General features: G+C 39.7%; 2 protein-coding genes and 1 non-coding gene across 7 annotated transcripts in view; 2 read left to right on the top strand and 1 right to left on the bottom strand.

Moving 5' to 3' along the window:
* Prkdc (protein kinase, DNA-activated, catalytic subunit) overlaps nucleotides 1-5,858 on the bottom strand; it is a 175,861-nt gene extending 170,003 nt beyond the window's left edge. For all 4 annotated transcript variants that reach the window (XM_058574014.1, XM_046428525.2, XM_046428524.2 and 1 more), the window contains exons 1-6: nucleotides 5,686-5,858; nucleotides 3,886-3,962; nucleotides 3,700-3,792; nucleotides 1,448-1,522; nucleotides 602-710; nucleotides 79-191 (exon numbers count right to left, since the gene is read on the bottom strand). In XM_058574014.1, coding sequence (XP_058429997.1) covers nucleotides 79-191; nucleotides 602-710; nucleotides 1,448-1,522; nucleotides 3,700-3,792; nucleotides 3,886-3,962; nucleotides 5,686-5,839 — 621 coding nt within the window. In that variant the 5' untranslated portion in view covers nucleotides 5,840-5,858. The remainder of the gene's footprint in view (nucleotides 1-78; nucleotides 192-601; nucleotides 711-1,447; nucleotides 1,523-3,699; nucleotides 3,793-3,885; nucleotides 3,963-5,685) is intronic.
* Nucleotides 5,859-6,487: 629 nt separating this feature from the next.
* Mcm4 (minichromosome maintenance complex component 4) lies at nucleotides 6,488-24,497 on the top strand. Of its 2 annotated transcripts, none has more exons than XM_046428628.2 (17): nucleotides 6,488-6,569; nucleotides 6,717-6,799; nucleotides 7,136-7,300; nucleotides 7,667-7,830; nucleotides 7,921-8,022; nucleotides 8,377-8,472; nucleotides 9,004-9,099; nucleotides 10,263-10,401; nucleotides 12,475-12,695; nucleotides 14,698-14,818; nucleotides 17,248-17,507; nucleotides 18,161-18,526; nucleotides 19,012-19,139; nucleotides 19,608-19,815; nucleotides 20,932-21,160; nucleotides 22,111-22,244; nucleotides 23,593-24,497. In XM_046428628.2, exons 2-17 carry the CDS (start codon nucleotides 6,730-6,732, stop codon nucleotides 23,683-23,685), a joined length of 2,592 nt encoding a protein of 863 aa, XP_046284584.1. In that variant the 5' UTR covers nucleotides 6,488-6,569; nucleotides 6,717-6,729; the 3' UTR covers nucleotides 23,686-24,497. The 2 variants fall into 2 exon arrangements, with proteins under 2 accessions (XP_046284584.1, XP_046284585.1); XM_046428629.1 differs by lacking the exon at nucleotides 6,488-6,569 and adding an exon at nucleotides 6,597-6,615.
* Nucleotides 21,642-21,775, top strand: LOC124082179 (small nucleolar RNA SNORA71). The gene has a single exon (XR_006848291.1). It is a non-coding gene; the product is annotated as a small nucleolar RNA SNORA71 (small nucleolar RNA).
* Nucleotides 24,498-25,689: the final 1,192 nt, after the last annotated feature.

Below are 25,689 nucleotides of genomic sequence, written 5' to 3' on the forward strand. Positions count from 1 at the left end.
AAAGAGTTAGAAAGATATAATTGAGGAAAAAAACCCAACCAAATCTATGAAAGCAGAATATCATAAAGAGTATCATACCTGAGTCTTAAGCTCACCCAGAAAAGCCCGAAATAGATTATCTGAATGATTTATCATCTCACTAGGATGAACTTCTCCTAATATTCCAAGGAGCTCATACACTTTCTCTAGAACTGAAAAATAAATTTTAGATAAATGAATGCCTAAAGGTACATTTAAATAACAAAAAATACATAAGGAAATAAGAGGTATTGAGTTCACAGTAATTTTATAAAAAAAAAATCACAAAATAACCAACTTTGCATATTAGAATTTTTCTCAAGATTTATGCAAATCTATTATTATAAACGAAACTATATTTGACATATACTGAGTTTTCTGTTTAAAGAAATTATTTTATAAAGATTAACGTTTTTATGAAGGGAAATCTTCACATATTATTTCCATTCTGGTTTGTTTTCAGCAAAAAGGATTCATCTGTAAAATATAATGCGTTGGCAGTACTAATACTAAGTATTACACGAATGGTTAGTTAATTTTAGTTTGTTAGAATATTTTGAAAATAACATTAAATGCATCTCACCTGTGTCTGGTATTTTTGCTTTCGATGCAAGTTCTCCATAGAATTTATTAAATAACTCTCCAATTTTAAATTCATCCATGAGTCTAGAGCTTCTCAAAGTCTGAAGTAACTAAAAAAACACAGCATTTTCTAAAGAGGAAGATACAGAAAAGACTTCCTCTACCTCAGTATGTCTGCACATAGCAAGGCCTCAGAATCCTGTGTCTGTAGGGACTTTATGCTAGGCCTCTCAGGACTCATCTGTATCCAGATGACTGGGGAAGGTGGGCTTGAGGTGGGTGTAGCAAAGCAGAAAGGTGGTCTAGACCTAATGTTACTTTCCAAAGAAATCAATAACATTACTAGAATCACTCCCTCAGATGCACTTAATTCCACAGACCAAACAGGCCCAGTGAAATTCTAAAACAGGGGTACAAAAACAGACAGAAGTGCATGTGAAAGTGAGGCCAAAGGACCACTAAAACACGACCTTCCCATCCTCACTGTTAAAGCTTCAGGAAAAACTCGTGAGAGATAAGGGGATCTTGACAATTCTCAATAATATTAGGTTTCACCAAAGGTAATAAATGAAAAAACAAACAATTTCTTTGTTATTTTAATTTTTCATTACTCTCACAACCCAAAATTCTTCTTTTACTACCTAGGAGAGTCTGAGAACAAAATACCAAGGTATTATCAGGTGATGGCTGTGAAGTGTGCATCTTATCCACTCAATGATGGGATTCAACCCTATCCTCCCCAAAACTCTCACCCAAAACAAAGCTCAAAACTCCCAATTTTATGTCTTATAAGTTATTATGTTTAACAAAAAAAAAAAAAATTGTACTTAAACACAAAAAAAATTACCTTAATGAGAAGATCTAGGGCTGGAATTTTACATTTAGCAGCTCTATCTTTTGTATAAACACTGGTACAAATACTCTAGATTTTAAAAGGAAACATACCAAATCAATAAGATTTTAATGAGTGCTAAAACTATATCCCTGAGGAGTGATATAAGATAACAAAATGTATGACATAATAAAACTTAATATTTAACTTTTGAAAGCATAACATCAAAGTACATAATGTTTTGATTAAAAATGACTGAAAACATTGATGCAATATGCTGTGGTGATATCAATAACAATTTAAAAGCACAAAGTCAACAGATACCTCAGTAGGACTTTACAATATCAGGTCATTCCTTCTCACATAAGTACCATAGGACTTGTTATCCAATGTCAAGAAAGAGAACATAAAAAGGTGACTAAGAAAAAGTTGAAAGAATGGCTGGGACTCTAGAGGAAAAAGCAGTGTGATGAAAACAACAGGTGCTCTGGCATTAGGTGAGCTGGCTGCAAAAGATGGGCAAGTTTCTTAACTTTAAGTGTCGTTTGTTAAACTAGAGAGATTAATACCTTGGGCTGGGAAGTGTAGCTCAGCCGCAGAGCATATGCTTAACGTGGATGAGACCCTGGGTTCAACCCCAGTACACATACACATTTAAAAAATAAAAAATCCAACGAAGTCAGACTAGAAATCCAAAGGGAATTTAAAAAGCACACAAACAAAATCTACTTTAAAAAGACCAATAATTGGTAAAATGAATATTTTATGTTTTAGCTAATTTTAATTCTCAAAATATAGCTGCCATTTAGTATCTGTGGGTGATACTCAAGTCCCTTTCATAAAATGGCATATTTTTTCATATAATCCCGGCATATCCTCCCACATACTTTGAGTCATTACTAGATTACTAACACAATGTGAATGCTGTCAATAATTGTTATATTGTACTAATCAGGGAATAACCACAATCTGTTCGTATTCAGTTCAGATTTGTCTTTTTTTTTTTTTTTAATCAGCAGGTAGTGAATCTATGGCTGTGGAACCCACACATACATAGAGTCAACCATACCTTCTAATTCTTCAATTCTTTTTTGTATTGTTTTGTTTTTGTTTTTAAATTTTATTTTTTCTTTTTGGATATATATGACAGTAGAGTGTATCTTGACATATTATACATACATGGGGTCTAACCTCCCGTTCTTATGGTTGTACATGATGTGGAGTTACACTAGTTATGTGTTCACACATGAGCATAGGAAAGTCATGTCTAATTCACCTACTGTCTATGTTTCTTCAATTCTTAACACACTAAATCTAAAAGCAAACTCCAAAGGGCCAACAAAAATAATTTACCTTGAAATGAGGTAATTGTTGAAAGTATAAGAAAGGATGACAAAGAGTGACCTAATTTATGATTGCTAGTTCCTTATAATAAATTATAAAGAAACCTGGCAAAGGCATGTTTGAGAAGAATGAGAGGCATGAAAGAGCCAAACTTTTCAGATGAAACTCTTACAGAAAACACATGAACTGGGCTGGGGTTGTGGCTCAGTGGTAGAGTGTTTGCCTAGCATGTATGAGGCACTGGGTTTGATTCTCAGCATCACGTAAACAAATTAAATAAACAAAATAAAGTTATCGTGTCCATCTACAACTAATAAAAAAAATTTAAAATAAAAAAGAAAACACATGAACTACAGGAAGTATGGATTCTACCCAGCAAGAGGACTCTTTTTGGAATTATCCGTTAAAGTGTTCTGGAATTTTCCCAGTTTTAAAAATCCAAATCAGGGCTGGGGATGTGGCTCAAGCAGTAGCACGCTCGCCTGGCATGCGTGCGGCCCGGATTCAATCCTCATCACCACATACAAACAAAGATGTTGTGTCCGCCAAAAAATAAAAAATAAATATTAAAAAATTTCTCTCTCTCTCTCTCTCTTTAAAAAAAAAAAAAAAAAAGAAAAGATTTAAATAAATAAATAAATAAATAAAAATAAATAAAAATCCAAATTATCCCAGGTGCAAAAAATGATCAAGATCATTACCAAAAAAAAAAAAAAAATTATCAAAGTAGTTTTTCTGACAAGGGTCTTAGCTTATTAATTCTAAAACAATGACAAGCCCACTTCATTTCAACTTGATTAATCAAGCAAAATTAAGTATACTCCCCAATACAAAAGGCATAAACAAAATAAAAATCTAGATTCCTTCCATCATAAGTTAAAATAGATACTGACATGTACTAAGGTATGTTTTTTCCTCCTTACCTTAATATCAAAAGCATAAGGCATAATCTTCTCACCAATTTTTTCTAAGAAAACATATAAAAATTTTAGGGCTTCTTCTCTACAATCACGAAACTATAATAAAAGAAATAAATATTGTAAATATGGTTAAGAATAAGAGTCACTTCAACAAAAACAGAAAAAGCAAAATTAAAATTTTTCACTTACTTCATCAATGTTAAGTGATTTCCGAACAAATACAAGCAAACCAAAATCTCTGGAAAAAACTAAGGCAGTCTGTAATGCTGGACAAACAAACAAACAATAAGTTAAGAGTTGCCAAGCATTTCATAAATCATCCTAAAAAGGCTGCAAGGTTTCCAAGGAGGACTTTTAAATAAGAAAACACTAACCTAAGGCTGCTATATTAGAACAAAGAAAGGAGAAAATTCTGAATGATGTTCCATAGGGATGCAGTAGGGGAACAAACACTCCTCCAAGATGCCCATACCCTAATCTGTGGTGTCACATCTCTGAATATTAATTTTACACGGTAAAGGAAATCAGATTGCAGATAAAATTAAGGCTGCTATTCAGCTAACTTTAAAATAGAGATAATGCCCCAGATTATCCACTAAGACCATCATAGTCACATGGGCCCTTAAAAGTAGGGGAGAGATGAGAATGCGGCATCAACAAAAAAAAAAAAAAAAGGAAGATAAATAGATAAGAGGAAAAACAAAAAACAGTGAGAAGAAGAGTAGAGCACAAAGATGAAAAGACAGGAAAACACAAGAGATATCAAACCTCTCCTGAGAAGTAGCTGACAAACTGTTGCAGGTTTTGAAGATGGACAAAGGGGCTACAATCCAAGGACACTGGGCCCCTTCTAGAAGCAAAAAACTTCAGCCAAGAAATAGGGACCTTATTCTACAATTTGAATAAGAAAAAGGATTCTCCCAAAAAGCCTTCAGAAATGAAATTAGTCTTGATACCTTGGTTCTTTCTAACTTAATGAAACTATATCAGGCTTCTTACTATGTAAGATTAACAAATGAATGTCACTTTAAGTCACTAAGAATGTGGTATTTGCTATACTCCTCTAAAATTTCTCAAGTGAAAGGACATATATTGCATATTTACAGTAAACTAGAAATCACTTTAGACATGAGTTACTAAATGAACATGAATTTTAACTTTGAAAACCTGACTATAAGAAGCAATTACATAAAGTCATTAGTTTTTTGCTATTTCCCCATTACTAATATATCTTTAACAATACACAGACACAACATAGTATCTTGTTTAAAGAGTGGTTTAGATTTCTACACTGTACTCAGTACTGACCTCTTAGAAAGATCTCATCTAGCTCTTATTAGGACACACCATGCAGATGAGGTCTACATACTTGTGTTTTTTAAAATAGGAATACAATTTTGGCCAAATTACATTGTTATACTGAGTGCATGTACAAATAGGTAACTAGGAATTTCACCATAATCTACAATTATAACGCACCAATTTAAAATGGGGAAAAAAATGAAACAAGAATACATAAGTTTTCATGCAACGGCATATTTAAATTGAAAAATGCTGAAAAGAAGCACTTTTTTACTGCAAAGGAAAAATATCATTCTCGTCCAAGCATTGACAAAAATTTTTTAATGACTTTTAAATTATATTTCTGCGAGTCTTCGTAAAAGCGGGACAGTAAATATGAGAGTTTGGAAAGGTACTCGTGGGCTTAGGTGAGACTAGGCGAAGGGAAATATTTTCTCTTGTCCTCTCCACCCACTAGCTATAGCAATGATTGACAAATTTAGAGTCATTTTCACCAACTTAGGTTTTAAAATACTTTTCTTCTGGTGCTAGGAGGAAAAGATATAGGGCAAACCGCTTTTCATACACATTCACAGAAGTTAGGGAGACTTCGCAGTAGTGTTAACTAAACCCACGGGGAGAGAAACTGGGCTGTCCAGCTCCAACACTACTCGGAAAGCCAGGAGTACGTCCCGGAACTGTACGCACCCACAACCGAAGGGCTGGTACTCAGGACGCACTCTTGCCCCAGGCCGCGGATCAGCTGATAACTGGCCGACGCAGCATTGTAGCGGTCCGCGGTGGATAAGGACTCCTGCAGCCGAAGCAGGTATCCCTGCAAACCTGCTCCGGAATCCGCCATGACGAGGACGCTAACTCTGCGCAGGCGCGCACTTTGCCCGGGCTTCGGCTGCCGCGCGGCGGCGCAGGAGCAGGACTCCAGACTAGGGGCGGGGCAACAGAGGCGGGGTCCTTCCACGCGACTCTCTTCGGGAGGGTCCTCCGGGTGGAAACTTCTCCTTTAGACCTAAGTTATCGCGCCGGCAGATTATGAATGCATACCATATAATACACTTAGCAGGTATACATCCAAATTTACGGAAAAACAGGAACTCAACGGTTTGCCCAGAGTAAAAACACAATACAATCTAGGGTCCTTAGTCAAACATGAAGTTTGTTCCTCGATTTAAAAAAAAAAAAAAAAAAAAACAAGATAAGAAATGCATTTGGAATGTCTCTAGAAATTTTAAAAAAACCTATGGGATTAAAAAGCGCTTAACATTATAGTGGAGAACACCCCTCCGAAACTTGGTTTTGTAGGACGTCCCAGATTTCCCGCGAAAATGCGGTGCGGCATCAGGTCAAACCATCTGCACTGCGGGTAGGGCCAAGCGGGTCCTAAGTCAGCTTTCGACTGGGGCGCCCAAAAAGGCCGTTCAGTCCCCCCCTATAGTTGCGCAGTGGCGCCTTCCAGAGGCGGAACCATTGGGGAGCGCTTCTGTGATTGGTGAGGCCGCCGAGGGCGGCGTCGATCGTGCTGCCGGCGGGAACCCTTGGCCCTGCTCGTGCTGTCTAGAAGAGCAACTCTCCAGGTAGAACTTGACCTCTTAGGTGTCTGCCGGCGGCAGCCCTTCCCTGGTAATCGCGGGACTACAGGGAGGACTCCGCTCAGATCCCGGTGGGGGCATCTGCGCGGCGGACCGGAGCGGGCGCGACGCGAGCCTGTCCTTGTCGTGCAGGTATCCTGGCACCATGTCGTCTCCAGCATCTACCCCGAGCCGCCGCAGCAGCCGGCGCGGACGGGCCACCCCCGCGCATACGGGTAAGTTTCGCGTTCCCCCCATCACCACCACCACACACACCTCGGGCACTAGTCTATACGGATTCCCGTCGGCCCCCACGCCTTCCGCCCTGCGACTTCCCTTTGGCGGGAGAGTCCTTCGCCGCGGGCCCTGCCGCGTCGATGCGAAGATGCCGACGGTGGGGGGCGCTCGACTCGACATTAGCGGGTTGGCTTCTTCGTTTCTATTGGTTAACCATGTCCGTACCCACTTGCCATCACTTGTGTTAAAGTAATGAATCTAATCCTATGAAGAGGCAAATCCTGGAAGACCAAACATGAGAGTTGAGACCCGTCTTTGTTGTTTTACATGACAAGCCCGGAGCGAAGAGGCCAGGTCATCTCCCTCTCAGAGACGTAGAGGCGAGGATTCCACCTCCACCGGTGAGCTGCAGCCCATGCCCACCTCGCCCGGAGCAGACCTGCAGAGCCCTGCAGCGCAGGATGCATTGTTTTCCAGTCCTCCTCAGATGCATTCTTCAAGTGAGTTTCTGAAGATCTAGGTTATACTGGGATTGATAGTACAAAGGGTCAGGTTGGTTATTTGGTGGCAGTAGTTCTTACAATGCCTACGCATTCCCTCTGTGCATAAGCTAATTTGTTCTTCATTAAAAGAGCTGAAGAATGAAGAAGAGCTGGTACATGTTAGGGCTTAGTGAGCAAAGAAAGGAGCTATTATTTTGCCTTTTTAAATTAGAACCTTTAATGGTCCTCAGAACTTCAACCACCAAACGTATCAATAGATACTCAGTTCGTGTTGTGTTTTAAAGGCAGAGCAGACATGCTCATAGTTTCAGGTTTGTTGTACTACTAGAATTCTGTTGTAAACTTCTGCATTTATCTTCGTAGCTATTCCTCTGGACTTTGATGTTAGCTCACCACTGACATATGGCACTCCTAGCTCTCGGGTGGAAGGAACCCCAAGGAGTGGGGTTAGGGGTACACCTGTGAGGCAGAGACCTGACCTGGGCTCTGCACGGAAGGGTCTTCAGGTGGATCTGCAATCTGATGGGGTGAGTACACAGCAGTCTCCTGATAGCGCTGTCTTGGGAACAAAAATGGATAATTCCATTGGTATGGCTCTGTAATACTTTTCTTTGTAGGCAGCAGCAGAGGATGTAGTGGCAAGTGAGCAGTCCCTGGGCCAAAAACTTGTCATCTGGGGAACAGATGTAAATGTAGCAACATGCAAGGAAAATTTTCAGGTGAGTTGTATGTGTTAAAATACATACTTAAGTAAGGTACTAGGGCTGTGTAGCTCAGTGGCAGAGCACTTGCCTAGCACATGTTAGGCACTGGGTTCAATCCTTAGCACTGCATTAAAAAAAAAAAAGTCATTCTGTCCATGTACAACTACAAAAAAGTGTAAAGATAAATAAAATACATACTTAAGGGCTATGGAACTAACCATAAAGCATAGGGGCAGATTATAGGTTGATGGCATTTCAAAAAATACTTGTTTATCTTCTCATAGTGAAATACACATCACTTTTTGTATTCTGAATAATTGCTTATTTCCTGTTGCATTAAGCTTAAATATTTTTCCTCTTTACATCAAGAGATTTCTTCAGCGGTTTATTGACCCTATGGCTAAAGAAGAAGAAAATGTTGGCATAGATATTACTGAGCCTCTGTATATGCAACGACTTGGAGAGGTAATCAAATTTTCTTTGTTAAAAAGTTGTGCATTAGACTGGGGATGTGGCTCACGTGGTAGGGTGCTTGCCTGGCATGCGAGGGGCGCTGGGTTCAATCCTCAACACCACATAAAAATAAAACATATTGTGTCCACCTGAAGTTAAATAAATAAATAAATAACTATTTTTTTTAAAAAAGGGTTGGGGCTGGGGATGTGGCTCAAGTGGTATCGTGCTGGCCTGGCATGCGCGAGGCCCTGGGTTCGATCCTCAGCACCACATAAAAATTAATTAATTTTTTTAAAAAAACGTATTGTGTCCACCTGCAATAAAAAAATAAATATTTTTAAAAAAAATTTTTTTAAGTATGCATTACAGCTGCGTGTGGTGGCGCACACCTGTAATCCCAGCAATTTGGGAGACTGAAGCAAGAGGATCAGAAGTTCAAGGGCAGCCTCAGCAATTTACCAAGGCCCTAAGCAACTTAGAAGTTATACATTATATAATAATAAAATTAGCAAAGTATAACTTATTTGTTTTATCTTACAGATTAATGTTATTGGAGAGCCATTTTTAAATGTAAACTCTGAACACATAAAATCATTTGACAAGAATTTGTACAGACAGCTCGTCTCCTACCCACAGGTAAGAATTTGGCTTTGACCTTGATGAAATACTATAAATATCTAGAGGGATGTTTTTGGGTAGCAAGATTTCCATCATAACAAAAAGATCCCTCCAAAACATATATGTTTTTTTTAAAAAACATTCTTCTTCAAGGTCATTGTTTTTACGTTTTAAAGTTTTTCCAATTGGCATGTGTATTGCTATCATAGTTCTTATAGTTGAATGTCAGGGTTGAATTGGTTATTTTTCTAACAAAATAATCATGAATCTTATTAATGATAGTTTCTTGGGCTTCATGAAACAAATTATCTTAAATTGAAATGTTTTTTAAATGTATTATATACTTTCTGACATTTTTAATGGACTATATTAGCCTTAGTGTGTTTCTAGCCTGTAATGAAACATCAGCTGTACTGACAGGTGTAAGCTTTGTAGGTAAGTAGGCTTGGATTTTGAATCATGGCTTTGCTGCTTACTGGCTGCATAACCTTGGTCAAGTTCCTTGGCCTCCCAAAAGTTGATTCTTCATCTATAGTTGGAGAATCGTGATAAATTGGAGTAAAATAGGGCTAGGGATATAGCTCAGTTGGTAGAGTGCTTGCCTCACATGCACAAGGCCATGGGTTCAATCCCCAGCACCACAAAAAAAAAAAAAATATCGAGTAAAATAAGTACAATTTAATCTATTGTGGTATCATTACATTATGGAAGAAACATAAGACATGAAAATATGGCTCAAAAATGTTTTCCTTACAAATCAAAAGCATAACACATGCCAGCAAGTTGAGAAGGCACTTTCATTTAACCCAAATGAGGTAAGATAGTTCAGTATACCTAAGGTTTGAAACTCATGTGTAGGGGCTAGGGATGTGGCTCAAGCGGTAGCGCGCTCGCCTGGCATGCGTGCGGCCCGGGTTCGATCCTCAGCACCACATACAAACAAAGATGTTGTGTCCTCCGAAAACTAAAAAATAAATATTAAAAATTCTCTCTCCCTCCCTCTCTCACTCTATCTTTAAAAAAAAAAAAAAAAAACTATCATGTGTATAAATCTGTAGGGTAATGGGGTTATGTCATGTTTTTCTGCTTTTATACTTTCCTGCCATGAAGTATTTTGTATCTTAGATTTAACTCTAAATAGGAATGGAAACATAGTTTGGAATCTGTATTGGTTTTTACAGGAAGTTATCCCTACTTTTGACATGGCTGTCAATGAGATCTTCTTTGATCGTTACCCTGACTCCATCTTAGAGCATCAGATTCAAGTCAGACCATTTAATGCATTGAAGACAAAGAACATGAGAAACCTAAATCCAGAAGGTAATGTATTTAATAGCAGGAAAACGAACAAAGACTTACTTTATCAAAGGTCTTTAAAAGTGGTGGTGATAGCCGGGTGTAGTAGCATACGCCTATAATCTCAGGAGGCTGAGACAGGAGGATTGCAAGTTCAAAGCCAGCCTTAGCAAAAGGCAGGTGCTAAGTGACTCAGACCATGTCTCTAAATAAAATACAAACTAGGGCTGGAGGTGTGGCTCAGTGGGTGAGTGCCCCTGAATTCAATCCCCAGTAAACACCCCCTCCAAAAAAAAAGTGGTTGTAATGATTTATAAATTGACCAAATAATGCAGATTCACATACTTAATGTGAACCCCAATTATGTCTTTTTCTAACTTAACTGTAATATTTGTTATAAAAGATGTGGTTACTAGCAATTCTCTACTTTAATGCAAACCTATTCAAATATAATAAACCTACAGTCATTAGGTAGATCTTTTCTTAGCCACTGTAGAAAATAAATACAGAACATGGTCCCCACCCTTAAGCTTAAGAAAGAAATCTATTTTGGCCAGTAAATAAAAGATGGGGCAAAATAACAGAAGAGTAGTATAGGAGATTACTAATTTCAAGGAGGAGGAGCAGAATGCCCAGTTTTCTGGGGGATATGTTAATGGTAAATGATAAATTGGATAGTTAGGTTTGGAAAGCAAACATGAAGAAATTTCTTCTAGACAGTGGTCAGAAGAAACACAGAAACAAAGAAGCAGACAGAGCTTTGTGTGGATACTAAATGATATGGGTTGCCAAAGCAGGGGATTTGGGAGGCAATGGTTGCGTGTGAATGTGAAGCCTAGATACTAGAAAGCTTTCTACATCAACTTGAATTTAGATTTTATTCCAGCATAAATGGGGAAACATTGATACTTTTTGACAAAAAAATTTGCCATTCTTGAAGTGTACAGTGAGTGGTTCTATTGTGCAAGGTGTATTGCAGTTCAGTTAGTAGATTTTGGAAGTAGCTCAATTAAGGGGCATCAGAGTATCTTGTGGGGCTGTGGCTCAGTAATAGAACACTTGCCTCACATGGGTGAGGCACTGGAATCAATCCTCAGCACCACATAAAAATAAATAAATAAAATAAAGATACTGTGTCCATCTACAGCTAAAAAAAAAGTTATCCTGTGCTGAGGACATGAAAAAATTTAGTAAGAGAACATGATATAGTAATGAACTCGAAGTCTCTTGTAGCTTTACTAAAGAGTCGTTGTGTTTTGTTTCTTGTTTTTGTCTCTTACAAAATTGTCTCCTGACATTTTTATGAGGGGACAGTCTGGTGGGAAGTCAGGTATTATAACCCATGCTTATCAATTTTCAAAGGCAAAGAAAGATGAGCAGTGAGGAAACAAGGATGATTTGTCCATTCGTGCAGGAAAGACTGGATCAAACAAATACTAAAGACTTTTTGAACCCCCAGTAAGTGCTGTCAGGATGGGACAGTCTTCAAGACCAGCAATGACTGACCACAGCCACATTTTGTTTACTACCCAGAGGAGTGAAACTCATGTGAACCACCAGTGGGAATGGGGTTGAGTGACCAACGGAGGGATTAAATTGGTCTGTTGGAAAGATTCAAACAGGAAGCTTGAGCAAGGGTGAAAAATGAAACTGTAAAAGAGGCTCTCTTGTGTTGACAATGATGGTTGGCTACAGGTGTTTCCCAAAGTTGTACATAGTCCAGGTCATCTGACTATAGAGCACACACTTTTCATACAAGACCGCAGGACGTCGGGAGGCATCTTGAGTGAGATCAGAGACCATGGGACAAAATATGCAAAAGCATCACGTTTCTAATCCATCAAGGATAATGGAGGGGGTGGAGTGTCTACTAGACAGAGGAAGAAGGAGATATAGAGTGGACTAAGATTGAGAGGAAAGTAAACTAGACACAGGGAGGGCATCCTAGGCCAGTCTTAAAGGTACCTAGACTGCTCTGACCCCATCTGTCCCAGCACCTTTGCACATCAGTAAGATTCTGCTGCTTGGTGGCAGGTCCAGGCCTGGCTGGGCCATGGGCAGTGGCTGATTGACAAACCAGCCTCTCTCCACTTATAGACATTGATCAGCTCATCACCATCAGTGGCATGGTCATCAGGACATCCCAGCTGATCCCTGAGATGCAGGAGGCCTTCTTCCAGTGCCAAGTATGTGCCCACACGACCCGGGTGGAAATGGACCGTGGCCGTATTGCCGAGCCCTCTGCTTGCGGGCACTGCCACACTACACACAGCATGGCTCTCATCCACAACCGCTCCCTTTTCTCCGACAAGCAGATGGTAGGTGGCCATTCTACCTCGAAGATGGGGTTCCCATACACACATTTCCACCTCTGTTCTGCTTCAAGTTTATCATGAGATACTTTCAAGGAACCACTTAAGGTTATATCATGTTTTAGTTTAGATACAAATTTATAAAACATTTGAGATTTTACATTGGTAACTAATGTATGGAGAAATTTTCTGAAGTTTTACTCACAGATTTTATTGTTTAGGATATTTGAGCCCTCTTTCATCATGAATATTCTGAAATGGAGATGTACTCAGTACAGGCTTCGGGTTCTCTCTGCCTAACCCTTTCCTTGCATGGAGAGGGTAACTAAGCTAGTTGAGGGGAGGACTTTCTTAACTATGCCTCAGAATTTCTCTAGGCTTACATAAAGTTGATAAAATAATGGGGGGAGATGGCAAAGCGTTTGGTAAGTTCACCAGGAAAGAGTACCTAAAAACTGAAGGGAAAAAAATAAAAAATAATGACAAGATTACACATATGAAAGAAAACATGATACTTGTCTTTATGAGTCTGGATTATTTTGCTTGAAAGGGTGGTTTCATTCTTTGTGACTGGATGATGTTCCATTGTGTGTGTGTGTGTGTGTATTCTTTGTCCATTTATCCATTGATAGGCATCTAGGCTATTTCATGGCTTGGCTGTTGTGAATGGTGCCACAAAAAAACATGGGTATGAAGGTAAAGGAAAAAAGCCAGGAATGATGTGGCACATCTATAATCCCAGGGACTCTATAGACTGAGGTAGAAAGATTACAAGCAAAGTCAGCTTCAGCAATTTAGCTGAATTTAGCTAGGCAAATGCTCTAACCCAGTCCAATTGGCACTGTTTGTAAATAAAAAGAGCTGGGAATATAGCTCAGTAGTAGAGTGCCCTGGGTTCAATGTCCAGTATTCAATGAAAAGGAGTTCTAAAATTTCATATAGAAATAAATGGAGGAAAAGCAGTCATTTACTATGGTATGGAAGTTGTGCAAAAACAAGGACTTTGGGGCCGGGGCTTAGCGGTAACACACTTGCCTGGCATGTATGAGGCACTGGGTTCAATTCTCAGCACCACATATGAATACGTAAAACAAACATCTATCAACAATTTTTTTAAAAAAGGATTTGTGAAGTTTTCTTTGTTCAAATTGTTTAATTCAGAGTGTTGAACAGGACTGAGAGCTAGAGATACCAAGGGAGAGTCCCTGCTACCATGTACTTGTAGGATGGTATTCTTAGAATCCTTCAAAGATTCCCAGTAACTTAGAATAAAACCCCCAACATCCTTAGATAGCACTCAGGTCCTGGTTTTACAGAGGCCTTTCCTCAGCATCACCATTCCCACCACCTAACCTATAGCCTTGCCCTGTTTTGTTTCTTCTCATTGCAATTGGTACTGTAAGATCTGTCACATGCTCGCTTGTCTGTGTATTGTCTGTCCCCTTCACTTCATGAAGAAGGAACTTCTTACTGTGAGTCCCCAGTACCTACAATAGGATCCAGAATGGGGCAAGTGCTCAGTAGGTGCCTATTTTATAATTGGACATAGACAGGGACATGGGCAAGTACCTGGGGATGTGCAGAAGTGCCTAAATGGTGAGCCGTAAAAGCATGTACTTCTGCACCCAAGAAATACGTCACTAACTTTTTGTGTGTGTGTGCTATACTGCTCAATTGCACCCTTAGCCCCTACTAGAAGGGATAATGAGAAATAGAGAACATTTATGCAAGGAGATACAGAATGCACTACAACCTTACAGTGGAAAGTAAACAGATTTTTTTGTTGTTGTAGATGGATACAGTACCTTTATTTTATTTATTTTTATGTGGTGCTGAGTATCGAACCCAGTACCTCACACGTGCTAGGCAAATGCTCTAACCCAATCCAAATAAAAAGAAGATGCCAGGTCTCAAATTTGTCTAAGCAATACAAAGACACAGCTGGGTTTTTGTCTCCACGGTGCTTTTTTGTTTCCCGAGCTTATTCTGTTCACTACTTACCCTTCAGATCAAACTTCAAGAGTCCCCTGAAGACATGCCTGCTGGGCAGACACCTCATACTGTTGTCCTTTTTGCTCACAATGATCTCGTGGACAAGGTTCAGCCTGGGGACAGAGTGAACGTCACAGGTAAGATGTAGTTTTCTACCAGTATGACAGAATGTCTGTCCTACTTTTCATGCCACTTTCAGTGGTGGGTAATGCAGATCTTCAAGGGTGTGGGGGTATCCCCTGCTTTACTCACCTCACCATCTGTTTAACTTAGTACCATAGTCCAGCACTGAAATCCTGTAGTTCTTCCCATACTCAAATTTTGGGACATATGGTCCTTGTAGTCACTTGCACCTTGTTGTGTCAGTCTCCCAATACTGTATGTGTGTCTCAAATAGCTAGTATTGGTCCGGCACAGTGGCACATACCTACTCCCGCTGTGGCTCCAGAGGCTGAGGCAGGAGGATCATGACTTCAAAGCCAGCCTCAGCAAAAGCAAGATGCTAAGCAGCTCAGTGAGACCCTGTCTCTAAATAAAATACAGAAAGGACTGAGGATGTGGTTCAGTGGTCCCCCTGAGTTCAATCCACTGTGTCCAAAAAAAAAAAAATTGCTAGTGTTGGCATCACAAGAGAACACCTGCTGCTAAGTAGGATATTGATAGGATTTGAACTGCACCAGCAACTCAGGGAAAACACACTAGTTCAAGCTGTAAGTAATTTCCTACTTATTTCCCAAATGTACAGTTCTTTAATGCCTTTTACAGGACAGGTCCGTGCTCGTTAGGGGTGCTTAACCACTGAGGAACATGCCCAGCCCTTTTTTTTTTTTTTTTTGTATTTTTATTTAGAGACAGGATCTCATTAAGTTGCTTAGGGCCTCACTAAGTTACTGAGGCTGACTTCGAACTCATGATCCTCCAGACAGCCTCTCAAGCCACATTAGAATTACAGGCATGCACCACTGTGCCTGGCCAGAGTGCTTTTTATTTCCATGCTGAGAGACTGACACAGAGGCGAGTAGGTAGATACAACTCAGTGCTGCTGTAAATTATGGTTCCAGGCTCCAGATCCTGTCTCCTCCTACCAAGAGCACACTTTCCTTAGTACCAAATGAGCAGCAGTGTTTCATACATTTTGGAGGCATGTAGGTACTTGGTCTCTCATGATTGTCTAGCACATTGTTTTTCATGTGGGGAATGAGTCCAGGGATACTGGCTCTGGGCCTGGGGCCCACAGTTTCTCTGTTCTCTCAATAAGTTAAGATTTCTCATCCTGTTTCTTCCTTGGCTTAAAAGCTGAGCAGTGATCACTAACAACCTTAGGTTATAAAAATACGTGTAATAGGTGAAAATTCAAAAGCATGTGTAGTCATTACAGAAAGAGATGCAATCCTAGTTTTGCCATCCAACCTCTCTGAAACCTTTGATAAAGTGTTTAATCCAATATGTGGATCAATGTGATGATACATGTGAAAGAATTAGGATAATCACAACAAATGCCTATAGGAAGATAACCAAGCCAATTCAAATGTCATCAACATAATAACCCTCACCCATCTTGGTGTGAACAACCATCTAGTGTGTATTTTAAGAATATTATGTTTTAACTACTTTTTATATTTAAATGAGAATTGCATTGGCCTATTAAGTAAATAAAGGACAGTTGTTATAAGAAAGACAAATATCAGACTTTATCCTCAAAAAGTAGCCAGAAATGGAATCAACTTGGAGCTTAAGGCTTCTAGTTTGAAATCCAAAGAAGGTAAGCATCAGACATATCGCTTTGGGAAACAAAGTGGGTACATAATTGGTGCACTTGATGTGTTATTGATTGTAATTTCTCAATTATATTCTTTATTTTGGGGGATTTTTGTTTTTTGCAGTGCTGCAGTTTGAACCTTGCACATGCGAGGCAAATGCTTTAGTCCTGATGTACATTCCCAGCCCTTGAATTGTATTCTTAAGAAAATACCCAGAAACACCTTCGATTACTAACCAAAAATAGTCCTTTTTCTTTCACCTTTGACCCAGTAGTCTGTCTTGTTCATGAAACTTACTTTCTAGTTTGAGCTTTTAGAATTTTCTTTCTTTCCAAGTTTTTGGTATGGGATTTCAGCATATGTTCCTGTCAAAATTGTTAGCGGGTCTTGTGCACTGAGCCTATGGAAATACAAGTACTATATATTGAACATAATCATGAGCCAGGCCTTGTGCTGGAAGCAGTGTAGTGTCATTTCATCCCCAGAATGATTTTATGCCATGCAGTTATATCTAGATAGATACCCAAGGTCATAGCTAACCGGAAAACAGATGAATATGATTTTAGGTCCACCATCCTCAGAAACCTATGTTCTTCCCAGCGTGGCCTTTTCCTGTTGCCGTTACCCGACTTGATCAAGGACAGGAGCTTCATAGTATAGGCCCAAGTCCTCAGCCCAGGAGGTCCACAGAGGTTATGTCTTAGGAGCTCAGCATGGAGCGTCTCACCTTGGCCATTGCCAGCTACTTAGCCCTTCTGAGGAACAAGCCTGAGGGTAAAAGTGTGTCTCCTGGTTGTAATTTTCAGGCATCTATCGAGCAGTGCCTATTCGAGTTAATCCAAGAGTGAGTAATGTGAAGTCTGTCTACAAAACCCACATTGATGTCATCCATTATCGGAAGACGGATGCAAAGCGCTTGCATGGTCTTGATGAAGAAGCAGAACAGAAACTTTTTTCAGAGAAACGTGTGGAATTGCTTAAGGAACTTTCTAGGAAACCAGACATTTATGAGAGGCTTGCTTCAGCCTTGGCTCCCAGCATTTATGAACACGAAGATATAAAAAAGGTAACAGGGCTGGGATTGTGGCTCAGCAGTAGAGTGGTAGAGCCTCGCATGGGCGGGACCTGGGTTCAATCCTCAGCACCACATAAAAATAAAGGCATTGTGTTGTGTCCGTCTACACCTAAAAATAAATAAATAAATAAATATTAAAAAGGTAACAAAGGATTTATAACTCGGAGTTGGAATCTATAGTTCTTTGAGATCCAGTAATATAAACACTCATCTTCCATGTTACTGCCATCCCCTTGAGGATAATAGTTACTGCTTGATAGAGCAGGTGTGTTGTCTTGATCATTGGTTGGGAATCATAGCATTATTGTCTGTTTACTCATCCATGCACTGGACTCATTCGTGTTTCTAAACATATCAGGCCACATGGGGTCAGAATAGAGATTTATGTGAGTAGTGTTCTGGCATGATTTAAATTTTTGAGAAAGTGGGTACATAATTGGTGTACTTGATGTGTTATTGTTTTATAATATTAGTGATAGTTTAAAGTAATCAAAGCACTTTCATGTGCTTTTTTTGGTAATACCTTCAATTAAGAATAGATAAATACCTCTAAAATTTAAGCTAAATCTGTTATTCTGCAGTAAATGAACATTCATCATTCATTTGTGTTATTTGTTTGGGGGATTTTTGTTTTTGATTTTTAGGGAATCTTGCTTCAGCTATTTGGTGGAACAAGGAAGGATTTCAGTCACACAGGAAGGGGCAAATTTCGTGCAGAGATCAATATCCTGCTGTGTGGTGACCCTGGTACCAGCAAGTCCCAATTGCTACAGTATGTGTATAACTTGGTCCCCAGAGGCCAGTACACATCTGGGAAGGGCTCCAGTGCAGTTGGCCTCACTGCATATGTGATGAAGGACCCTGAGACCAGGCAGCTGGTCCTGCAGACAGGTGCCCTTGTCTTGAGTGACAATGGCATCTGCTGTATTGATGAGTTTGACAAGATGAGTGAAAATACAAGATCAGTGCTGCATGAAGTCATGGAGCAGCAGACTCTCTCCATTGCCAAGGTAAGCCATGGACTCACTGTGTACTTGGACACATGTAAATGTATGGGTCCCTTGAATCAGCATCTGTAGAGCTATGCAGCACTGCCCTGGTTCTAACTTGAGGGAACTGATATTTTTCATACCAGATATCAGCTAAATCTATAAGTGTCTTCTACAGAGTAACCTCTTTAATCATTTTTGCTATACCACCCACTAATGTGTTATTCATAGCACCAATGTTTGTGTTTAAGTTCATGCAAGGGTGGGGGGGTTGGTTTTTTTGTTTTTCTGAGGAAAAAATGTGACTGAGGCACACATTCATCTAAAATCAGGCATGAAGAATGGGACATTTCCACATTGAACTATGGAAGTCAATAAGGGTGACAAGGCCCTTGGGTAGCAAAAATTTAGAGTGAATGAAGTTTAGCAGGATTCTGAGCAGAGACCACTCTTTCCTGCTGCTAGCATCAGGGTGAGGCTTCTAACTGTACAGTTTTCTCTTATAGGCTGGGATCATCTGTCAGCTCAATGCACGCACTTCTATCCTGGCAGCTGCAAACCCCATTGAATCTCAATGGAATCCTAAAAAAACAACCATTGAGAACATCCAGCTACCCCATACGTTATTGTCAAGGTATTGAAACTTTTTTTTTTTTTTTTTTTTTTTTGCGGGGAGTAAGGGGGTACTGAGGATTGAACTCAGGGGCACTTAGTCTTACTCTCCAAATGTGGATATATATGGATTTTAGATCTTAATTACTTTTTCTAACCAAATAGTGTTTTGTTTTGTTTGCCTGTGTCTGAAAACAATCGACGGTATTTTCCTTTGAATCTTTAGATCTTCAGAATTGTAGTAACATTTTCCTAAGGGAAGTCTTACTTCCTTGACTTAACCATTACCTGGACAGACCTAAGGATGAAACTGCATAGGTTTAACCCACGGGCTCTTTCAGGGATGGAAAGCTGTTTTTTCCTGTGATGGCCCTCACTGGGTACTTGTTCAATACATAGTCTGCAGTGGCTCAAGCAACCATTAAATTCTGTTTGTAGATATATTTTCTCCCATACAGAAAGACAGTGTTTATTTCCTACTGTTCCTCAGGTTTGATCTGATCTTCCTCATGCTGGACCCTCAGGATGAGGCATATGACAGGCGTCTGGCCCACCACCTGGTTGCACTGTACTACCAGAGCGAGGAGCAGGCAGAGGAGGAATTCTTGGACATGGCAGTGCTAAAGGACTACATTGCGTATGCTCACAGCACTATCATGCCCCGGCTGAGTGAGGAGGCTAGCCAGGCTCTCATTGAGGTAACCTGATAGAGTATTTGTAAGCCCAGTGAATTTATGATCAGAAGACCTATGTTCAAATACAGGCAATGCCACTTAATAACTTTGGACAAGTAATCTAGTTTCTCTAAACTTCATTCTCTTGTCTGAATGAAATTAAAATGAGTGAGGTATGTTACCTTCACTTTTCAGTATCCTTGTACAAGGACACAGTACACTAACACATCCTGAGTTATTCAGGTATTCTAATATCAAGGTTCTTGGTACCTTGATGGGCTTTCCATCCTCACTGAGCTACCAAAAATGCTAAGTGAATGTTACAAAGAACATGGAATTTTCCATCTGAATCAAATTCTTGAGGTTTGTTCATAAGGTTATGTCATATATGAAATTAATACAACTTAATCTTTGTAATATTATCCCACTGATCCTTTCTGTGCCTTATCACACAGATCCTTGCTAGGTATACATCAAAATCAGTATTCAGGTGCTTTCGTCAGATTCATCATCTGCTCTAATCATACCTACTTCTCACCCCATGAGTCATGTCCCCTTCTCTGCCACATAATGCAATTCTTTGATCTTCAAAGCTACAGCAGATATTGCCTTCTTCAAGAAGTCTTTCCCAGTCTGAATATTTGGGGTTTTTTGTTGTTGTTGTTTTGTTTTTGTTTTTTGTGGTACTGGGGATTGAACCCCAGAGCACTTAACCACTAAGCCAAATCCCCCCAGCCCTTTTTTTTATATTTTATTTAGAGATAGGGTCTCACTAAGTTGCTAAAGCTGGTTTTGAACTCCTCCTGCCTCAGCCTCCTGAGCCACTGGGATTACAGGCGTGTACCTGCCTGGCCCCCAGTCAGAATATTTCTGACCATCGCTGCACAGTGTTGTTATGGTCTTCCTCTGGAACTCCCATGTTCTGTGTGTCAGTCTCCACCACTTGATGAGCTCCAAGGCCAGAAACTTGATGAGCTCCAAGGCCATAAACTAGATTTGATTTGTGATTTCCCCCTATTACCTCTACAAGACAGCCAAGCAGGATTTCCGTTTAGTTAATGGCCCCCTAACTTCAAAATTCAGCCACAAAATTTTCTTATGAGCAAGGGGTTTTGCTTTTGTTTTTTCTGCTTCCACTAGGCTTACGTAGACATGAGGAAGATTGGTAGTAGCCGAGGCATGGTTTCTGCATACCCTCGACAGCTGGAGTCATTGATTCGCTTAGCAGAAGCCCATGCTAAAGTACGATTTTCAAGCAAAGTTGAAGCAATTGATGTAGAAGAGGCAAAACGTCTCCACCGGGAAGCTCTGAAACAATCTGCAACTGACCCCCGGACTGGCATTGTGGACATATCTATTCTTACTACAGGTTTGTTACTTGCTTTGAACAAAAAAGACTTGGAAATTATTTAAATATAAGTGGTTGTCATTCTAGGTGTAAGCAACTGTTAAATGATTGAAGCAAGTGTTCTCAACCATTTAGGGATTAGGGCCCCTTTGAGACTGATCAAAGTTGCCGCCACCACCTCCCATCTTCTGATAAAACTAAGACAAAAAAATTTTGTCTATAATTTTAAGGGGAATCTATCTCCTTTGCTGTTTCTACCTGTGATAACCCATTTTAAACAAGCAGAGCCAGGCATAGTTGCACATACCTGTAGTCCCAACTACCAAGGAGGCTGAGACAGGATAATCACTTAAGCCCAGGAGTTGGAGCCAATCTGGGCAGCATGACCCAGTTTAAAAAAAAGTAGTTCATCTCAATTTATGTGTTTACTATGCAGATTACATAGACTGTCTTTCAGTATAAAGTAGCAGCTACTGGCATATACAAAGTTTAAAAGAACAGCCCCTGTATTCGAAAGTGATCATGGGTTACCCGTGCCCTGGTCATTGATAGTACAGGGAGAGGAATTGCTGAAAGCGTTTCCCCGTGTTTGGAGGGTCTGCTTTTGTCCCTTTCAAACTCTGGAGCTTTTGTACATATATTGTCTCTCACTCTCTTTCTTACCTCCTGATACCTGGTGCTGAGGCCCCTGCAGTACACCTTCTAGCATGGTGTGGGCACTGGGGACTTACAGAAAGGGAGTCAAAGCAGGGCTCTGCCCCGGGGGACTTTGTTCATAGGCTGATTTTACAATCACAATAGAGGTCATTTCTCATCTTAAAAAAAAAAGAACAGAATTCAAAATTTATGTTTTTGAATTCTAGGCCACAGTCTCCTTACCTTTCTTGGTGATACTACTAAAGGAATGTTTATAGGAACTTGAAACATTTTAATTCCTAATTGCAAAAATATTATTTTCTTTTTTAAATCAGGAATGAGTGCCACTTCTCGTAAACGGAAAGAAGAATTAGCTGAAGCATTGAAAAAACTTATTTTATCAAAGGGCAAAACCCCAGCTCTAAAATATCAGCAACTTTTTGAAGATATTCGAGGACAATCTGACATAGTAAGTTTTAATATGTATTTTTGTTTAGTAGAGTTTTCCTTTTAATATTGATTTTAGAGTTTCCCCCCTTCTTTATTTATTAAGTAATAAATGTAGATGAGAATGAAGAGGTAAGATGATCCATAAACCCATAATCAAGATATAATCAAAATTAAAGTTCTGTTATACCTACTGGGCTTAGTGGCACACACCTGTAATCCCAGCAGCTCAGGAGGCTGAGACAAGAGAATCATGAGTTCAAAGCCAACCTCAGCAACTTAGTGAGGTCCTGACCAACTTGGTGAGACCCTGTCTCAAAATAAAAAATAATCGGGCTTGGGATATGGCTCAGTGGTTAAGCACCCATGGGTTCAATCCCCAGTACCAAAAAACAAAAAAGTTTGTTATGCCCTTTCATAGTATTTTTATGTGTATAAATTTGCTTTAAGGATGAAATATTTGGGTGCCTTTTGCAAATAATTAAAGTTGAATTATAAGTCAGGTGCAGTGTGGTGTTGTTCAGCAACAAGGGAGGTTGGGCAGAAGAATTGAGTTTGAGGCCAGTTTCAGCAACCTAGTGAGGCACTAAGTAACTTAAAAAGATGCTATCTCAAAAAATAAAAAGGTTGAGGATGTAACTCAGTGGTAATGTACCCAAGGGTTCAATCCCCAGTACCAATAAAAGGAGGAAAAGGTTGAATTATTCAGTAAAAAGAACTACATGGACTGGGCAGCGCACACCTGTAATCCTAGCAGAGACTGAGGCAGAAGGATTGGAAGTTCAAAGCCAGCTTAAGCAATTTATCAAGGCCCTAAGCAACTTAAAACCTGTCTCAAAATTTAAAAATGAAAAGGGCTGGGGAAGTGCCTCAGTTGTTAAGCACCCTGGGGTTTGATTCCTGTTACCAAAAAAATGAAAGAACTACCTGGGTCAAATGCAGCCCTGGCTATTTTTGTTTATTTGTTTGTGTGTGTTGTAGATAAACACAATATTTGTATTTATTTGTATGTGGTGTTGAGGATCGAACCCAGTGCCTCACACAGGCAAGGCAAGCACTTTACCACTGAGCTATAGCCCCAGCCCTCCCTGTCTTTTTTTGATGTTTTTGTTTTACTTTGTTTTTATAAACACGCCTTTGCTTATTGCCCCTGGCTGTATTGGCACCAGGAAGGCAGAACTGGGTAGTGACAACAAAGACAGAAGGGATCCCAAACCTAGCCCTTTAAGGAAATGTTTGCTGTCCCTGATACAGAACATAAGAAATATGTGCAACCACCAAAAAGAGAAATAAATAGAAAAATTAACATTTCTCCGAAAGTTGATGGGATTTGGGATGTGATTTATTTATTTTTCTCCTCTTTCCCAAAGGCGATTACCAAAGATATGTTTGAAGAAGCGCTGCGTGCCTTGGCTGATGACGACTTCTTGACAGTGACTGGGAAGACTGTTCGCTTGCTCTAATGCTCCCTGAGCTGTGCTCTTGCGTGCTCCTAGTTGGACCTATTTGTATGCATGTGCAACCTGTAGACCAGTCACCTGTCCCTATTGCCATCAGTACAAATAGATTCTGAGAGGCATTATTTGGCTACATAAAATATTCTAACCTGGGTTCAATTTTGTTAGTGTATATTTTCATTCTTTTAACTTTTTTTTTTTTCCTGCTGGGGATTGAACCCAAGGCCTTGTACTTGCAAGACAAGCACTCTACCAACTGATCTATACCCTCACCCCCACATTCTTTTAACATTATAAGTAAAAATAATATAGCAATTTATAAACGTAGAGATTATGTGCCATCTCATTAGCAGTGGGGCTTTTTGTCTGTACATAGAGAACAACATGTCATCCTTTGAAGGTGGCAATTTGAATTGTGGGTTTTGTGTGAAAACTAATGGTGGACATTTGTGGGCCTGAGGATTTTTTTTCCTGTGCTGGGGATTGAACCTAGGGCCACATGTCCTAGTGCTCTACCCCTAGGCTACAGTACCTCTAAGGATTTTGTAATAAGAGATTCTCGAAGACAGAGCTTATTGTTCAGTGTGAAGTGATGAAGGGCTAGAGCCTTCTTTTTTAATAGCACTCAAGTGTAATACTTTTTAGAGACTTCTTCATGGCTACTGTTTTATCAGGAATGTGTGGTTGCAGATGATCAGATTCCAGGTTGACTTTGGCTTTATCCTAGTACTTTTCTAAATAAATGATAGAAGAAATAATACTGGCATTATTAATGAATAATTAATATTGTTAAATATTAAAATATTAATAAATAATAATCTGGCATTATTTTTCATTAAGAAGCCTTGCTAAACACTACATTCATGGGAATGCGTAATGGTAAGTGCTTTATATATCAAAAAAAAAAAAAAAACAAGATACAATGAATTTTATTTTATTCAAATTTTAATTAGTCCTAGCAATCAGTATTCTCAAAACTATAGCCTAAAACTACTACTGCCAGGCGGTGGCACACGCCTGTAAACCCAGTGGCTCAGGAGACTGAGGCAGCAGGATCATGAGTTCAAAGCCAGCCTCAGCAAAAGCAAGGTGATAAGCAACTCAGTAAGACCCTGTCTCTAAATAAAATACAAAGTAGAACTGGGGATGTGGCCAAGTGCCTCTGAGTTAAATCCCCAGTACCTCACCCCCAAAAAACTACTAGTATAATAAATGATCCCTGAAACTATGTGAGGCCTCTTTCTAATAACTTGGAATCAATGTTTGTTATTAATAAAAAGTGTTCATAGAAAAATTATACATGTAATTGAACACTTAAGCAGAAAAATAACATTGGAGTGACTTTTTGGAGAGGGTGGTACAGGGGATTGAACTCAGGGACAGTCTACCACTCGACTACATCCCCAGCCCTATTTTTATTTTTATTTAGAGAGGGTCTCCATGCCTTGCTTTTGCTGAGGTTGACTTTGAACTCATGAGATCCTCTGCCTCAGCCTCCCGAGCAGCTGGGATTATAGGCGTGCACCACTGCGCGTGGCTTTGGAGTGACATTTTGAAGGAGGCAATTGTTATGTTGGGTTGTCACCAAGGGGCATGGATGACTGCCCACCTATTGATTAATGTGTTTTCCTCTATGGGCACCTATGTAGGAGTTGCTTCCATATGTCACACAGCTACTCTACAGAATCAGACCTTTCACAGAGGAGCAAGGAGTCCCAAAGCAGCGGATGGAGCTGGGATGAACGCAGCTTAATCTTCTGACTTTAGGACTGAACTTGACATACCATGAGTGTATCTAGCTCATGTTTTAACTCTACCCCATGCTTCTTGGACACACAGCTTAGGCTTCCAAGATACTGCAGAGAAGGTTACCTGTGCCTGTCACATGGTAGGTATTCTAAAAATGCTCCAGTAGGTGGAGGAGTTGGAATCAGTCCACTGTTCTCATAACCACATGTGCTTCAGGCTGAAAATGTTTTATTCACAGCTCCATAGTTAATGAAAAATACC

This window comes from Marmota monax, unplaced genomic scaffold (assembly GCF_021218885.2).
Source record: "Marmota monax isolate L192 unplaced genomic scaffold, Marmota_monax_Labrador192_F-V1.1 WCK01_AAM20220418_F8-fsc00044, whole genome shotgun sequence".
NCBI lineage: Eukaryota > Metazoa > Chordata > Mammalia > Rodentia > Sciuridae > Marmota > Marmota monax.

Bases quoted from the DNA above. Each gene is read 5' to 3' on its own strand.
- Mcm4 (XM_046428628.2), top strand. From the start codon at position 6,730: ATGTCGTCTCCAGCATCTACCCCGAGCCGCCGCAGCAGCCGGCGCGGA. The intron at 8,023-8,376 runs GTGAGTTGTATG...CTTTACATCAAG, and splicing joins CATGCAAGGAAAATTTTCAG to AGATTTCTTCAGCGGTTTAT. The intron at 21,161-22,110 runs GTTTGTTACTTG...TTTTTAAATCAG, and splicing joins CATATCTATTCTTACTACAG to GAATGAGTGCCACTTCTCGT.